The 12,136-nt window shown below is 49.6% G+C and overlaps 1 protein-coding gene across 2 annotated transcripts in view; it reads right to left on the bottom strand.

Moving 5' to 3' along the window:
- The window catches only part of ERLIN2 (ER lipid raft associated 2), a 55,921-nt gene that overhangs the window by 30,068 nt on the left and 13,717 nt on the right, over nucleotides 1-12,136 (bottom strand). For both annotated transcript variants that reach the window (XM_029603890.1, XM_029603888.1), the window contains exons 4-7: nucleotides 11,128-11,174; nucleotides 10,402-10,463; nucleotides 9,953-10,078; nucleotides 4,537-4,610 (exon numbers count right to left, since the gene is read on the bottom strand). In XM_029603890.1, the coding sequence (XP_029459750.1) occupies nucleotides 4,537-4,610; nucleotides 9,953-10,078; nucleotides 10,402-10,463; nucleotides 11,128-11,174 (309 nt within the window). The remainder of the gene's footprint in view (nucleotides 1-4,536; nucleotides 4,611-9,952; nucleotides 10,079-10,401; nucleotides 10,464-11,127; nucleotides 11,175-12,136) is intronic.

The raw sequence follows: 12,136 nt of genomic DNA, 5'->3' as shown, positions 1-12,136 counted from the left end.
GAAAACCGCTCCCAGTCGGGTGTCGAAGGTCGCCCCCAAGAAATCCAAGCGCTGCGAGGGCACGAGGGAACTCTTGGAGAAGTTCACCACCCATCCTAGGGACTGCAGAAACTCTATCACCCTGGCCACCGCCGCCTGTCCGTGTCGAAAGGACTTCGCTCGGATGAGCCAATCGTCCAGATAAGGATGAACTAGAATCCCCTCCTTCCGGAGGGCAGCCGCCACCACTATCATGATCTTGGTAAAGGTGCGCGGGGCCGTTGCCAATCCGAACGGAAGAGCCACAAACTGGAAATGCTGATCCAGGATCTTGAACCGTAGTAGGCAATGATGCTCCTGGCGAATGGGAATGTGAAGGTAGGCCTCCGTCAGGTCCAAGGAGGCCAGAAACTCCCCTCGATGAACCGCCGCGATCACCGAACGTAGCGTTTCCATGCGGAACCGGGTCACCCGAAGGGATCTGTTGACTTCCTTCAGGTCCAGGATGGGGCGGAAGGAACCGTCTTTCTTCGGTACGACGAAGTAGATGGAATAATGGCCCGAGCCCACCTCTCCGGAGGGTACGGGCGTAATGGCACCTATCTCCCACAATCTGTCCAGGGTCAGCTGCACCGCCCGTCGCTTGATGGCCGACCCGCAGGGAGAAAAGATGAACCGTCCCTTCGGAGGGCGGGCAAATTTCAACGCGTAGCCGAGTCCTATGGTGTCCAGAACCCACTGATCCGAGGTGATCCGTGCCCACTCCTCGTAAAAGAATGCCAGCCGTCCCCCGATCTTGGGAACGGCGGAGTGGGCGAGCTGAACATCATTGAGAGGATTTGGGCAAGGGCTGTCCCACCGTGGGCGCGGCCCGCGCTGGGCGTCGCCCGCGAAAGGAACGGGACCATGGCTGAGCCCTGGAGGGAGGGGGCCGGGAGACCGCCGGCCTGTAACTCCTGTAGCGTCTTTGCGCCCTCGCTCTGGTCCGGGAGGACGGGAACGACCTGGTAGAGCGATATCTGTCTTCCGGCAGGCGATGGACCGCGTTTTCCCCCAGCGACTTGATGATCTGGTCCAGCTCCTCTCCGAACAGGAACTTACCCCTGAAGGGCAGGGAACCCAGGCTCGACTTGGAGGACGTGTCCGCTGCCCAGTTGCGGAGCCAGAGGAGTCGGCGCGCCGCCACTACCGAGGCCATGGAGCGTGCAAGGATCCTGAATAGATCGTAGGAGGCATCGGCCCCGTATGCCACTGCGGCTTCGAGCCGATCCGCCTGGGCGGCCTCCCCGGGAGGCAGCACCTGGGAAGTGAGCAGTAGCTGTACCCAGAGAAGGCTGGCTCGCTGGGCAAGAGAGCTACACATCGCTGCCCGCAGTCCCACTGCGGAGACCTCGAAGACCCGCTTGAGGAATACTTCCAACTTGCGATCCTGCATATCCCGCAGCGCCGCTCCACCCGTCACCGGAATGGTCGTCCTTTTCGTGACCGCCGTCACCGCGGAGTCCACCCTGGGTACCTTGATGAGATCCAGAAAATCTTCCGGCAGCGGGTACAGCCTCTCCATGGCTCTGCTGCCCTTTAGCGCAGCTTCCGGGGAATCCCATTCCCGAGTGAGAAGTTGCAGGAACGACTCGTGGATGGGAAAAGCCCGCGCACGAAGAGCCGCCAGGACCGGGTCCCCCTTCTTCGCAGAAGTGACGACCGAGGGCGCGACTGGAGCTGGCGGGTCCGGCGGGGGATCGAGGTCCAACCCCTGAATGATTTGTGGGATTAGGTCATCCAGCTCTTCCCGCTGGAATAGTCGCAGCGTGCGTGGATCCTCTCCCTCCGAGGTCGACTCCCCTTGTCCCGAACCGGCAGGGTCCGATCCTGGGGAGACTGGGTCCGAGCCAGCCCCCCCCCGAGCCCACAGGAAGCCGGACGTTTGCGGGGAGCTGTGGGGCCCCCACGCCCCCCGGAGGGGGGGGGCCGAGGAGAGGGACGAAGGGCGCGGTAGTTTGGGGGGCGGAGGCCCCGTGGGAGCTGCCAGCTCCTGCAGGTACGCTGTGTGCATCAGACGAATAAACTCTGGGGAGAACCCCGGCCTACTCGGGGGAATCTCCGTGGGGAAAAAACCCGGGGGGCCCTGCTCCTGTGAGTCCAGCTCCGGATCTTCCTCCGGAAGCAGGTTCGGGGGAGAATCCCCTGAAGCCTCCCCATCCCCCAGCGCTGTCCGATCTTCCTCGCGTCGCAGCGCGTGCAAAATGGCCGCCGTTCCCGCCAAGAATGGGGGAGGGGCCGGCCCACGGCGCCCGGGCAAAGCTGACAAAGGAAACCGAGTGCGGGGCCCGGACGTGCCTTCCCCCCCTGGGAGGCACCTGGCACAGATGCCCTCCCTGGAGATGCGCGAGCCGGGCTCGCCGCAGGCCGAGCAACGCGACGGCCGCGGCATATCCGGCATTCAGAGGAACCACCCCCGGCTACTAAAGTCCCTCGGTGAGTCTCAGGGCGGGAGGGGGGGGGGGCCGCGAGACGGTGCGCCGCTGCGGGGGGGCCCGGACGGCCTGCACAACCCGCGGAGAAAACAAGCGGCGCCGCGGGGGGGCCTGTCCTGGCCTCGCAACCCGCTGAAGACGAGCACCCTGCTCCCTGCAGCCCACGAGGAGCGCACAAGATGGCCGCGGGAGCGAGGAAAATTGCTGGTAGGCCGGTCACACCGGCAGTCGTAATTCAGCTAGCTGAAAATAAAAACTACAGCCCAGCAAAGCAAGAAAAACAACTTACCCCGGCAAGAACACAGGCCGTGCTGAGGAAACAAAAGGAGACAGAGAGCCAGCACAAGGAAGGAGCCCCGCCTCCCCAATTAATCAATTAGTTAGCTTTTTTTTTTTTTTTTTTTTTTTTTTTTTTAAATAAAGCACAACTTGATCCAAGACAAGACAGAGAAGAAAAATTCCAACTAAGGGAAAAAACAGAATAGGTTACAGGAAATCGGGAGCAAGCCCAGATTCCCCTACTCGCATCTGCTGGAGTCAGAAGATACTGAACTCCTGCAGAGGGGGTAGTAGTACTTATGGTGACGCCCCCTCGAAGTTTTGGGCTGACTCCATCTGCTGGATTGGGGACATAACCCACGGTCTGGACTGATCCAGGTACGTACAGGGAATTGTAGTTCTTCTTTTACTGATCTTATCAATTTGCATGCAAAGTAATAGGTTGCAGTCAGTGACCTAACCTAGAGAGCTCTAAGGGGCTGATGCAGTAAATGTGTGCAGAAAACGGGCACCCAGCCACCTCTCTTGGGCTCCCGATCCAATATTTAAATGAGGGGCCATGCTAAAAAGAAGGCGCTAGGGGCAAATGTGTTTCTCTAGCATCTCCTCAGCATCGGGCACACAGGAGAGGTGGCTGTCAAGCCAGTTGGGAAAACGGACGCTCAATCTACAAGCATCTGTTTCCTGCTACCAACATAGACATGCACAAAATACACGGCCTGGACCGTGTATCTTGTGCGTGTATTAAACATCCAAAAATTTTTTTTTCAAAGAATTTTATTTTTTTTAAATAAATACTGCTTTATTTGGTTCCTCGTACAATAGTATCACTACGATACTATTAGGAGGAATCTCAGAAAGCAGGATTTTTTTTTCAATGCGCCTAGGGCTGGGTTAAATTTGCCATTTTGCAAGGGCGCATTAGCTGCACAGAAAATTTATTGGATAATGGGGATAGCTAATAGCTTCATCCTCACAGATTTCCATGTGATGAGCGCTATTAGATACGCGGAGATTTGGACGAGCATTTTGGACGCACTAATCCCTTACTGGATTAAGTGTTATGGACGCACGTCCAATCGCATGTTAGGCCGTGCGCAGCGCCTAGCACACGGTATTGAATCAGCCCCTAAGTATCGCAGATGAAATTAACACTTCAAATATGATCCAGAGATATTGATATCAAGCTTTTAACAAATCAGCCATCAGATCGGACACTAATTTAATATGCATTAAATTCCTGTAATTTATCCTAAACTCCTGAAACTAATATCTATGCATAAGCTTACGTTTGTCTATGTGAACTTACGGTTCACATAGACAACACATATGCTTATGCACAGACAGGGAGGGCAGTAAAAACCCTTCCCCCACCAATTAAGTTGGAAAACACTTTAAGCTTCCACTGGGATCATTACTACTGTATAGAAAAGACTTTTATGTGAACTTATCAACTGAATGATGCTCAGGGCCTAGGAGATATTCTCTCTCCCCGCCACACCTCCCAGCAGTGAATCTTCGACTTCAGAAGAGCAGGACATCAGGATAGGTCTTTTTGGGGTGCTGTGGTGGGACACTAGCCCAGAGGTTAAACTTGATTTATAGGGGGTGTGTTATAAGAGAAGCTTCTGTACATCTAAAGGTGATTTTATAAGATGTACCAGCTTTCCATAGTACATTTCTTAATCACAGTCCTTTAGAAATGTCATGTGAGAGCAGTTTGGAGAGAGGAAAAGGAATGTTAATACCAAGTCACTGGTGCCATTCAATTATACTCCTGCCCCTATCCCTCTCCCACTATTACCTGGATAATGAGTCCAGGTGCCATGGTCGTCAGATCCTGCTGAAGAGCCAGTTTCAGGTTCTCATCAATCTGATCTGGAAAGAAAGTGTAAGGGAGGATAAAACTGCTATAGATATAGTGGTGTGACTTGCATACTGAAGACAGGAAAGGGACAAACATGTTTGGTCTTTAATGTAAAACAGAGTTGCTTACCTGTAACAGGTGTTCTTCCAAGGACAGCAGGATGTTAGTCCTCACACATGGGTGACATCATCAGATGAAGCCCTGACAGAAAAGTCAAATTTTCTAGAACTTTGACTTGGCACACTGTGCCTAGCATGCCCTATACCATGCATCTATACGAGGTCCCTCTTCAGTCTTACAACAGAATTAGACAAATCAAAAATACAGGAGAAACCCAACTCCGCAGGATGGTGCATGGGTTTCGTGAGGACTAACATCTGGCTGTCCTAGGAGAACACCTGCTACAGGTAAGCAACTCTGTTTTCTCCAAGCAGGGTGGTAATCCTTACACATGGGTGAATCCCTAGCCACAGGTTGTCTCCCAACATAAAAATGGACCAACACACCCAAAAAAGTTGTGAATGTGTGAGAGAACTACATGTTGCAGCTTTGCAGATCTCCTCCATGGGGATTGCTAGCAAGTGGTCCACCGATGCTGTCATGGCTCGAACAGAATGAGCCTTGACATGGCCCCCAAGATGCAATCCTGCCTGGGCATAACAGAAGGAGATGAAATCTGCTAGCCAATTCAAAAGTGTCTGTTTGGCAATGGCAAACCTATTTCTTTTTTTTTTTCCCCATTAGAAATTTATTGTTACAAAGCAGCAAAAGAATACAAACATTATCAAAACATTCCAACGTGTTGAAAGGAAACAAAAAGTTGGGTGGACTGTCTATGTGCTTCAGTCAGCTCCAGATAGAAGGCTAAGGCTCGCTTGCAGTCTAAACTGTGCAGAGCTTGTTCGCCTCTGTGTAAATGGGGCCTGAGAAAGAATACCAGCAGGATGATGGAGTGGTTAAGATGGAAGTACGTCACCTTAGGCAGGAACTTACGGTGCGTACGCAAGACCATCCTGACTTGATTAAAACTTAGTGCAAGATGGATAAGTCACAAAGGCCTGGAGCTCACAGACCCTGCACACTGAGGTGATCGCCACCAAAAATATGACCTTGCAGGTCAGGTACTTTCAGGTCACAGGTGCGTAGAGGCTCAAATGGAGCTTTCATTAGCTGAGCTAACACCATGATGAGGTCCCAAAACACAGCGGGAGGCTTTAGGGGAGGCTTCAGTTGAAGCAGGTCCCACATAAAATGTACAACTATAGGATGTACAGAGTTGGGCGTACAATCTACACCTTGATGGTATGCGCCAAATGCACTCAGATGAACTCTAATGGAGTTGGTCTTCAAGGCAGCTTCCAATAAGTTTGAAGGTAACCAAGCAGTTTTTGTGTTGGGCAGGAGAATGGATCTAGGGCCTTCTGCTCACACCACAATGAAAACCTCCTCTACTTCATTCCATAGGACTTTCTAGTGGAAGGGTTTCTAGAAGCCAACAAGATTTGAGACACATCTTCTGAAAGATTGAGTGGTTGCAAAACCTACCTCTCAACATTCAGGCTGTGAGCGACAGTGCCTGGAGGCAGGGATGCCTCAACCTGCCTCAGTCTTGCGCAATGAATTCTGGGGAAGTCCCACAGACTGATCAGTCTCCAAATGGACAACTCCCGCAGATCTGTCTCAGCCAATAAGAGGCTATGAGGATCATAGTCCCTCTGTCGTCGCAAAGCTTCAAGAGAGTCTTTGCTACTGAGGGAATAGGAAGATATGCGTACAGAAGACCTTTGTCCCAATGCCAGGCGAGGATATCAGAGGACGGTTTGCTGTCTATCCTGTACAGGGAGCAGAACCAAGGTACCTTCCTGTTGCAAGGGGATGCAAAGAGATCCATGTCTGCGCTGCCCCAGAGTTGGAAAATCTGATCCACAACTTCTTGGTCCAGAGACCACATTTAAATAGCCCGCGTCTGGAGAGGAGGTGATTTTAACACCCTTCTTTTGCAAGCAGAGCAACGCTGGATCCATCGTTTGGGGACAGTGGATCCTGATGGACTAAACTCAGCATTAGAATTGCAGGTTTTCCCTGTGAAGCTCATTGGATCATTCCCATGGTAACGAGACGCTTTTCTCCTGCCTCAGTAGCTACTCAGATGCGTCATACGTCATCACGCTGAAGAAAGACACGGGCTATTTAAAGGGCCAACCGGTTCAGGGTGGTTTCTGTCCCTTTTACAGTGGAAACAGTTGAGACGCTCAAGTCCGGGATGAAGGTTGGTTTTGCTGTGACTTCAGAAGTTAAGTACCAGTTTTTTCAATGTTGAAGGTTGTTATTAAGTATACATTCTTTTGCTTGAATTGCAGCATCTGTTCTATAAAACAATATACTCCTGAAGAAGCGACTGTTAAGTCGCGAAACACTGGCCGCTGTCAGGTCTTATAATATTTACACCTACAGGAACAGATGGACTATTTATACATTTGGAATCATTTCTATAACAATGCAATTTGACCATTAAGACTAATACTGCAAGTGACGATTAGACCGGACGGTAGTTTGATATACTGCCGTTGCCAGGCTTGCTGATGCGGTCTCCATATTAACAAAATGTTATGATTCACATTGTGTCACAGCACTAAGATAGATACACAGTGTCCTTTTGTTGTTCTGCTGAATCTCTACCATGATGGTCATCTGGGTGATGGCCCTTTGACGAGGCAGGAAGACCTTGGCCTGAGCCATGTCTAGCAGGGTTCCTATGAAGTCCAATTGAGGTGACAGGCTGAAATGGGACTTCGGGTAGTTGATGACGAACCCTAGTGACTCCAACACCCGGATGGTCAAATGCATGGACTGAGAGGCACTCTTGACCAGTCAATCATCCCTGATAAGGGAAAACATGCATCCCCATCCTGTGGAGGTGCACAGCCACCATGGCCAGGCATTTTGTAAAGATAAGTGGGGCTGGCGCGAGCCCAAATGGCAACACCCAACACTGGAAGTGCTATTTTCCCCACTATGAATCGGAGATACTTCCAGTGACTTGGGAAGATCTCGATATGGGTGTACGCATCCTTTAGATCAAAGAAGCATAGCCAGTCCCCCTTTTGTAAAAGGGGGATCAAGGTGTCCAGGGAAACCATCTTGAACTTTTCCTTTTTGAGAAATCTGTTCAAGGCCATTAGGTCTAGTAAGGGATGGGGTCTTCCTGTTTTCTTTGGAATCAGGAAGTACCTGAAGTGAAATCCCCACCCTCTTTGCGCTGGTGGAACACGCTCAACTGCTCTGGTTGTTAAGAGGAAGGAGAGTTCCGTTAGTAGTACCTCCTGATGCACTACCGGCCCCCAAAATGGGCTCAGAGAGCAATTTGCTGGGGCAGCCAATAGGTTCAATCAGTACCCTTGAGTGATGATGGAAAGAACTCACTGGTCTGAAGTTATATTGGCCACTGGTTCACACAGAACCGCAGCCTGCCCCCGACCGGAAGGTCCATCGCCCTGGGTACAGGTAACTGGACTATGCTCCCTATGACTCAGTCAAAATTTTATCCCTGCATTTGACTGACATGCCCGCTGGGCCATGGGAGCTCTCTGCTGCCTGGGATAGCTGTGGGAGCTCTGATGCTGTTAACGGGAGCGAGGGGGTGGAGAATAGTACTTTCTTTGGCGAAAAAAAAGACTTCTTCTGCCCCTATCTCACCAACCTCTTAGCAGAGAAGGCAGGTCCGGAGTGCTGGCGGAGAGTTTGGAGGGTTTCATGGTGGTCAAAGAGCTTGGTCACTGCATCCTTCACCCTATCTCCAAAGAGATTCTCCCCAGTACATGGCCCGTCAGCGAGTCTTTCCTGTACCTCTGGTCGGAGATTTGGGCAGGAGGACTTTGGGGGCACCAATTCCTGCTGCAGAGACCCTTGATGCCATTTCGAAAACATTGTAGGTTGCATGGACCTCATGTTTTCCGGATTCCAAACCCTTATGCACCAGTGACATGAGGGTGTCCTGCTGCTGCTGAGGCATCTACTTGGTCACCTCCTGCTCCTAGATGTCCCATAATATCTAGCTCATGTAGAGCTGGTAGGAAGCTATGCGGGTGATGAGCATAGCTCCCTGAAAAACCTCTCCCAACAGCGTCTATGATCCTTTCTTGGGGGTGCCGAGGAATGAGTCCGAGAATGCTTGACTCTTTTGAGAATGGATTAGACTACCACCAATTGGTGGGGAAGCTGGCGCATGTCAAGCCTGGTAGCCTTGTGGACAAGGTAAACCCGGTCTGCCTTCTTGTTCACAAGAGGTACCATGAAGGGGTGTTTACACATCCTCAGCAGTAACTCCTTAAGGATGTCATGCACTGGGCCTGCCACAACCTCCTTAGGAGTGCCTGGCATTCTCCTCAGTCAGCAGCTGAAAAGGGATGACCTCCTCCCAAACAAAACCAGCAAGGGTTAGGGCCTCAGGTGGAGACCTTCTTCATTCTTCTGGAGGAGATGGGTCTGAGGGGAGACCATCAATGCCATCGGTGGAGGACTTCGTCGTTGGTCATCCACCCAGTGGTCATGGGACCCTCATCCTCAATGACACTGACAGGGTATGGGGCCTTAGGCACTTCTCCTTCGTCCAGTGGTGCAGGCACTGACAGAACTGGACAGGGAGCTGTAGGCCTCAGTGTCTCGACTGGCTTGGGCAGAACTTCCTCCTCCAAGGAACCGTCCAAGACCACTGTATTGGCAGGAGAAGGCTGCAGTGCCATGACGGGCACAGACGCCAACCCAGGAACTGACGCCAGCTGGGTCAGTAAAGTGCCAATGAGCACATGGAGAGACTCCAACAGTGGCTCCAAGACAGATGGTACACCGAAGCACCGCCACCACAGGGGAATCAACTGCAAAAGGAAACTTACCAAGAAATGTTGAAAACCGCAAACTAGGAGTGCTAAGGGGAGGACCGAAAGGGATCCAGTGTCGAATGCAGGCGGCTATCTCGAAGAAAACCCATGAAAAAGGAAAGTTTTGCCAAGGATGGGCCAGTAAAGGCCAAAAAAAGAGTGAGGCTCACCATGCAATGCTGCAGCTCTATGGAAAGAGAGAGGCTGAAGAGGGATCCCGTGTGGTCCTCTGAGAAAAGGAGTTAATTGTGGGGAAGGCTGCATGTGACTCAGGAGTTAAGTACCATGGACAGCCTGGAAGTGGCCAGATGTGGCAGTTAGGTACTCCCACCCAAACCCCTACATTACATAGGTACAGAAAAGGCCTTGCATGCTAAATATCACCCTCCCCCCTTTAGCACACTTTCACACAACAGTCATAAATGAATAATACTATGTGCCCTGCTGGCACTGGTGCAAGAATCACCTCAGCTTACCAAATAGCTCTATGTAAACCTCCTGCAGCGTATGCACACTGCAGAACTGATTCAGTTCATGATGAATTTTGTTGAAGATCAGAGCTTTGTCATAATCCGCAGTGTAATTCTTCACAATATCGTATACTGGCAAAAGAAAAGATATTTTGGTAAAAAAAAAAAAGGACAGTAAAACACTGATCCCTATACCATGGTGCTAGGCTATGTCATCTGGAACTCTAGAGTCATGCATTACTGGCTGCTCTAGAGCTAGGAAGGGACAGAAACAGAGTGCACGATGGCTCCTCGATGAAAGCCATGTTTAGAGATGTTATATGACAAATTGCATGACTACTTAATGCAGTCTGGATAGGAAAAAGGAAGGAACAGGGCAGTGTTTGCTGGCTCCCTAATGAGCCAGATGGGAAGGAGAGAGGCCATGCAAAAGAGAAGAAACAGAAATAACCTACCGGCATTGGGAATCAGGAAATTCACTACTTCAATTCGGTCAAAATAAATCATCACCCCGCCACTGAAAGGGAAGCCAGTAAGGTCATTATCAACATCACAGTTAGACATCTTTAGATCAGGCACACACAGAGTTCAGACTGCAATAAAGCAAGAATCAAACACTCCCTTCCACAGACACTAAGGATCTGTGGTAAAGCTGTTGATTCTGGGTCAGCCTGACCAGTTGGGGAGGCAGTGCTTCACCTTCTTGACTGGACCCCAGCTTGTTCATCAGGCTGGCTTGGGAAGGGAGGGCCAGAGAGTCCAGCAGCCCTCTGTCAAAGGAGAACAATTAAAGATAGCCATTCAGGGTATCTCAAAGTCCCAGCCTTCACAATCTGCATGACAGCTGGGACAAACTCAGACTGGCCTGGAAGCTGCAGAATGGATATGTCTAGGTTAGGGGAAAATGATGTCTGCCTTAGGAGAAAAACTGAGATCCTATGATAGGGCCTGAGCATGGCCACAAACACACTAGTTTCCAAGCAAAAATACATCAACTGTGAGAAGGATGCCCTCTAGTGGGCAGAAACAAATATGAACATTGTCCTGGCTGTGCCAGATTTCCTGAGGAATATTTGTTTACGGTGATGCAATAGCTCACAATCTGAGACAGCATTTAAAAAAAAAATACTTAATGTGCCACTGGCACAAACAATTTTCCCCATCTTCTTCCAGTCACTTACCTTGTACCACAAGGAACATTTTTTACCTCATCTGTCTGTAAAGTGCTCTAGAGAGAAAGGTAGGACAGTATTACAAGCCAGGATAAGAGGGTGTCATAGTTCTTTGAAGTATGGCATTTTTGCAATGAGCATAGGAGTATGAACAGCTTGGAACTGTATACAGTGTAAATCCTTAAACCATTTTCAGCGTTATGATTTATAGGAGAAGCTGTCCTATTGTAAATTTCCAGAACTCATCTTAAAAAAAAAATACTTAAAATACCAGAGGTATTTCTCTGGATGAATTGTCTGTGATGGGTAATATTGTATTTACAGGAGAAGCTATGGTTACCCAAGTTTTTATTTTCACCTTTTACATTAGATTTTCACATAAAATTAATTTAACAAAAATGATCATTTTCTCCAAACTCAGAATAAGTATTACAGCTGAAATTTAAAATGGATGCACAGGGAGATAAAGTGGCTTGCCCAAGTTCATACAGTTAGTGGCAATCATTTCTAGGATGTATGGGGACAAATATACTAAAGGTTTTTTTCTCATTCTGCGTCTATGGGAAAAATGCTTAGCACATTTGGTCCATGGAATTTTGTCATCAATAAACAATTTATTTCATGAAAAATCTACATTGAAGCCTTCTCCACAAACAAGATCTCATTTAAATACATCTTGCTTTATCATCTGTGAGAGATTAGTGGGAGTTTGCAAGGAAAGTATATTTCCATAAATCATAACATACAGATGGTCCCAGCTTGTAACAGGAAAGGAACTTGGCAGATGCTGGCGTATCTTACCAAAGGAATTCCTCACACCATCTCCGCAGAGCAAAATCAAAGAGCCCAATCCCTCGCTGCACTGGTTGACTCCTTCAATGGAAATTTAGAGCACTGGTGTAGAATAGTAACACACAGACAAGGAACAGAGGAATGTGTGAAGCAAGGCCCTGGGAAGGTGTTTTCCTCCTTCCTTATACCGAGATGTACCAAAACCTATCCCTAAAATGAACAGCCC

Source organism: Rhinatrema bivittatum, chromosome 5, assembly GCF_901001135.1.
Source record: "Rhinatrema bivittatum chromosome 5, aRhiBiv1.1, whole genome shotgun sequence".
NCBI classification, from domain to species: Eukaryota; Metazoa; Chordata; class Amphibia; order Gymnophiona; family Rhinatrematidae; genus Rhinatrema; species Rhinatrema bivittatum.
The sequence above is the reverse complement of the archived record's forward strand: the minus strand, read 5'-3'. Positions and strand labels throughout refer to the sequence as shown.